Source organism: Hakea prostrata, unplaced genomic scaffold (genome assembly GCF_041222555.1).
Source record: "Hakea prostrata isolate BN-2017 unplaced genomic scaffold, UWA_Hpros_2 contig_30, whole genome shotgun sequence".
In the NCBI taxonomy this organism is placed as follows: Eukaryota; Viridiplantae; Streptophyta; class Magnoliopsida; order Proteales; family Proteaceae; genus Hakea; species Hakea prostrata.
This window is the reverse complement of record NW_028291149.1, coordinates 217967-223768: the sequence shown is the minus strand read 5'-3', so window position 1 is coordinate 223768 and position 5802 is coordinate 217967. Positions and strand designations below refer to the sequence as shown.

The 5802-nt window shown below is 38.8% G+C and overlaps 1 protein-coding gene across 1 annotated transcript; it reads left to right on the top strand.

Moving 5' to 3' along the window:
- The first annotated feature begins 752 nt into the window (after positions 1-752).
- On the top strand, positions 753-1322 carry LOC148999172 (uncharacterized). Its single transcript, XM_089141405.1, has one exon. The coding sequence runs from the start codon at positions 753-755 to the stop codon at positions 1320-1322; it is 570 nt and encodes a 189-aa protein (XP_088997531.1).
- Positions 1323-5802: the final 4480 nt, after the last annotated feature.

Below are 5802 nucleotides of genomic sequence, written 5' to 3'. Positions count from 1 at the left end.
TGCTTGGTTCTAAAATGTTGCATTGGATTCTTGGAGATATTGATTTCAATCTTGTTATCACATTTGATAGCCATAGGTTATCACTTTGGATGCCAAAATCAGAATTTTGTCGCTTCATCTAAATTATTTGTGCACAGCTGGTTGTGATTGTTGTGTGTTCAGCTTTTACTGTAGATAAAGATATAGACTCTTGCTTTTGTATTGCTAAGCAACTAAACTTCTCTCCAAGTAGAATGCACCTTCACTAGTGTTTTTTCTATCATTAATACTGCCAGCCCAATCTGCATCTAATATGGTTGTGAGTGTGAATCTTTAGATTTAGGATACCATAACCCATATTCCATAGACCCTTTCAAGTATCTTAAAATCCTTTTCACTGCTAGTTAATGAGTCTCCTTTCAGTTTACTTGAAATCATTACACTAGATATATTATTAGCCATAATATTACCATTGGAGATCTTTGGAAAATATGATCGCTGGAGATCTTTGGAGAATATGACCATTGGAGATCTTGGATAATATGACCGTTGCAAATAATTTCTTTCCTTTGTATAGCATACTACATTTATTTTATTCTTTACTCGATTGTATTATATATACACATGAAGAGGTAATACAAAATTACTCCTACACAAAATCATCTTAACATGGTATCAGTTTAGGACGATCCAAACCTTTTCAAGTGACGCTATTTTTTTTTCAAGAGCAGTAAACAACCCTACGTTGTTGTTTTCTTTCCGCTGCCTTTACAATGACGGATCCATCTATCAATGCTCTTGCTACAGCTTTTGTTGCTTCCAATGATGTTGTTTCCATCAACTTTGATGGTTCTTCTCCATATTTTCTACATCATTCGGATAATCCTGGTGCTATACTCATCACGCAGCTTTTACGCGGCGATAATTATCCCACTTGGAATCGTGCGATGTGGATGGCTCTTGAGGCCAAACATAAGCTTGCATTTATCGATGGCTCCTTGCCTAAACCCGCCGCTAATTCTTTGGAACTTCACACATGGACACGATGCAACAGCATGGTCCTTTCTTGGTTGCTAAATACTCTCTCACCTGATATTGCTAATAGCATTCTTTACATATCTACTGCCCACGAGGTTTGGGATGATCTTCGTGATTGTTTTTCTCAAAAAAATGCTCCTCGAATTTTTGAGATCCGACGTAGCATTTCTAATCATCGTCAAGGAACCTCTTCTTTGGCATCTTCTTATACTATTCTCAAGGGTTTTTGGGATGAAGTCGACTCATACAACTCGTTCCCGCCCTGCACTTGTGGTCTTTTGTCAAAACACACTGATCTTCAATAACAAGATCGCTTACTTGAATTTTTAATGGGCCTTAATGATTCTTATTCTTCTGTTCGGAGTCAACTCCTTTTGATGGAACCCTTGCCTAACATCAATCGTGCTTATCTCTTCTATTGCAAGAGGAGCGTCACCGCTCCCTCCATGAATTACCGAATCCATCATTGCATCAATCTGCCCTTGCAGCCACTGCTCCTCGTACACTTCTAAAAATGGTAAGAAGCCCATGTATCACTGTGATTTTTGTGGCATGGACATCCATTCAGATTCCCGTTGTTTTAAGAAACACGGTTATCCTCCCAAGAGCAACAATACACACATTAAATCAACATCACCTGGACTCTCTGCTCGATCCTTTGCCGCCATCAACCCAGGAACAAATGCTCGATCCTTCGGCGCAGTATCATCAATTATTGGCATTGATCGAATTGGGTAATCCCACTCCTTTAGCAAATGCTGCAGGTAATTCCCCTTCCCCATGGGTTATTGATTCTGGGGCAAATTTGCATATGGCTTCTAAGTTACAATTCTTTTACACTGATACGGTGGTTCCTTATACATCTCCGATTACATTACCCAATGGTGAAACAACCCCTGTGTCCCATTTAGGGACTTGCACCCCCACCCCTTCCATCTCTCTTAATAATGTCTTATATGTTCCTTCATTCCGTTTTAATTTATTATCCGTTAGTCAAATCACTAAAGCTCTCAATTGTTCAGTAACATTTTTTCCTCATCATTGTGTCTTTCAGGACTTACCAACGAAGAAGATGATTGGATTGGGTAAAGAGCATAATGGCTTATATTATTTGGAGTTGCTTCCCTCCATTATTGCAGCCTCATCCACTCATTCCCATTCCTTTGATGTGTGGCATTGGCGCTTAGGCCACCCATCTCGCAACATTATTAATTCTTTATCACGTTTTAATTCTTGCATTTCAGTTTCTAATAAATGTGTTTGCACTATTTGCCCTTTGGCAAAACAAACCCAGCTACCTTTCCCATCTAGCTTCATATCCACTTCATCTTCTTTTGATTTAATACATTGCGATGTTTGGGGTCCTTATTATATTCCTTTTATATGTGGTGCTAAATATTTTTTGACTATTGTGGATGACTATTCTCGCTATACTTGGGTTTTTCTAATGAACTTCAAATCTGACACTTGGTCTTATTTGCATAATTTATTTGCAATGGTTAAAACTTAATTCAATTTTCAAATAAAAAAAATTCGCACTGATAATGCTTGTGAATTTTTTAATCACTCCACCACCTCATTTTTTTCCAACCATGGAGTTTTCCATGAACATAGTTGTGTTGACACCCCACAACAAAATGGTGTTGTTGAACGCAAACACCGGCACCTACTCAATGTTAGTTGGACCCTTTTATTTCAGGCCAATCTTCCACAAGATTTTTGGGGTGATTACATTCTTACGGCCACACACATTATTAATAGGTTGCCTACCAAAACTTTTAAAAGAGAAAACTCCTTTTGAACTTCTTTTTAATAAAACCCCCACATATGTTCATCTTCGTACTTTTGGTTATTTATGCTATGGACACAACCATTCCACCATCAAGCACAAATTTGACCCCCATGCTTCTCCAGGAATTTTCATTGGGTACCCTTTTGCTCAAAAATGTTATAAATTTTTTTATCTCACTTCTCACAAGGTTTACACAAGTAGAGACGTTGTTTTTATTGAACATATTTTTCCTTACCACCTAAGGACTTCCCCTTCATCTATTAACCCTACCCTCCCTGTTCCAGTTCCTGATTTTGAATCCTCCTCCATCCCAACCAACCCAGTTTTCCCATCTCCACCATTGGACCCGCCAACCCCACCACACAACCCTTCCTCACCTCCAGTTGTGTTGTTGCCACATCGCTCCGCTCGGTCGCATAATCCCCCAGCCCATTTAAAGGACTACATATGGTCGGGTACTCACTCCACATCATCTTCTTTGGATGCCGGTAAACTCTTTCCTCTTGATTCTTCTATATCTTATAAAAAGGTCTCATCTTCTCATCTTAAGTTTATCAGGTCTCTTTCCTCTTCTGAAGAACCCACTAGCTTTGCCAAAGCAATGTTGTCACCTGACTGGAAAGATGCCATGCAGTCAGAGATTGAGGCTCTTGAAACCAATAACACTTGGTCTCTTGTTCCTTTGCCGCCTCAAAAGAAAGCCATTGGTTGTAAATGGGTCTACAAAATTAAACGACGCTCTGATGGTTCTATTGAACGGTACAAAGCACGTTTGGTGGCCAAGGGGTACACCCAAACAGAAGGTGTTGATTTTCATGAGACTTTTGCTCCTATGGCCAAACTTGTTATTGTATGCGTCTTGCTTGCTCTTGCCTCAATTAAAAATTGGTCACTTCATCAACTTGACGTTAATAACTCCTTCTTACATGGCGATCTTGACGAAGAAGTATATATGACTCTACCTCCTAGTTATCATCGTAAGGGGGAGAAAGTTGTTTGCCGCCTCCACAAATCTCTCCATGGTTTAAAGCAGGCTTCTCGTAATTGGTTTGCCAAATTTTCTATTGCCTTAATGAGTGTGGGCTTCATTCAATCAACTGCAGATTATTCCCTCTTTTCTAAGGGCTACGGGAATTCAACCATCTTTGTATTAGTATATGTGGATGACATCCTTATTGCTGGTTCTGACGCTTTGGCGATTTCCACCTTAAAGAGTTTCCTTCACCAACAATTTCGTATCAAAGATCTTGGACCCATGAAATATTTTCTTGGTCTTGAACTGGCTCGCTCACAAAAAGCTATTTTCCTCAATCAACGAAAATACACTTTGGATATATTATCGTATGTCGGCCTCACCGGTGCTCACCCAACTTCATTTCCAATGGAAAAAAATCTCAAGCTTACGGACTCCGATGGTGATATCCTTCCTGAACCTGCATCTTATCGTCGTTTGATTGGACGGTTGATATCTCACCATCACTCGTCCAGATAGTGTGCACACTGTCAACATTCTTAGCCAGTTTATGCACCAACCTCGCAAACCACATATGAACGCTGCAACTCGCCTTCTCCGATACCTTCACAACTCACATGGCCAGGGTATTTTACTTCCAGCTATAGCACCTTATCACTTCGTGCTTTTTGAGACTCTAATTGGGCCAGTTTTCCCATGACTTGCCGCTCCACCACCGGTTACTGTGTTTTTCTTGGTTTTAGCCCTATCTCTTGGAAGACTAAGAAATAACATACAGTTTCTCGATCCTCTGCCGAGGCGGAATATCGAGCCATGGCAATGGCCACTTGTGAGCTAATTTGGTTAACTTCGCTCCTTCAAGATTTTGGTGTTCACTTGAAGCATCCAATCCCTCTTTTTTGTGACAATTAAACGGCCATCCACATTGCTGCCAATCCTGTGTTTCACGAGCGCACCAAACATATTGAAATTGATTGTCATGTCATCCGTGATAAGATATGCTCTGGCCTCATCCGCACCGTTCACACTTCTTGTTCTACCCAAATTGCTGACATTTTCACCAAATCCCTTGGAAAAGATTCTTTTCTATTCCTCAAGGACAAGTTGGGAGTTCTTGATATTCACTCTCCAACTTGAGGGGGAGTATTAGCCATAATATGACCATTGGAGATCTTGGATAATATGACCGTTGCAAATAATTTCTTGCCTTTGTATAGCATGCTACATTTATTTTATTCTTTACTTGATTGTATTATATATACACATGAAGAGGTAATACAAAATTACTCCTACATAAAATCATCTTAACACATATTGCTTATAGAATGTCTGGTTGTTCGACAAAATCCGCAAGTGCAAGGAATTAAACCGAGTAATATAGAATGAGTAGAGATCGTTCCCTTGAAGACCAATTCGAAACCCAAATTACATACTAATATTGACTTCTCTTATATTTATTTAGCCAATCATTACTGATTTTTAATTACTTAATAAGATGTAAATTAACCTATTTCTAGTTGAAGCGATTTAATAACCAAATCAAGTAGAAAAAATACTATAGTCTCGATTTCATCAAACATGTCATAAATTATCAATCCCTCGCCTTTATTTAATCGATTTACTCTCTACCTTGCCGACAGGATTACTAACTTAGATCACCCCACCTGTTACGCTTGAGGGTCCCTAACATATTAAATCCCCCACCAATTATGCTTAGAGGATCAATTCAATGCATTTCATGAAACATAGAATCCCTAATAATGTCAAATAAATCGTCTAACCTATTACACATTAGATGTAATTTATCATTCTTTAACCCTAGGTCTATCATGCATTCCTCATTGTTACATGATCGAAAACATACCATGAAATTCATGAATGTTGATCAATCATTCAGACATTAAGAACAAAATTAAAGAAAGCGAAGAGTAGATGATTGTATTGCATGAAAGAAAGAAATCAATAAATTAATTCATGTAAGGTCCATCTACACTCTAGCAATAAAAGTTTAGAACATCAT

Coding starts and splice junctions, on each gene's coding strand:
- LOC148999172 (XM_089141405.1), top strand. CDS start 753: ATGACGGATCCATCTATCAATGCTCTTGCTACAGCTTTTGTTGCTTCC.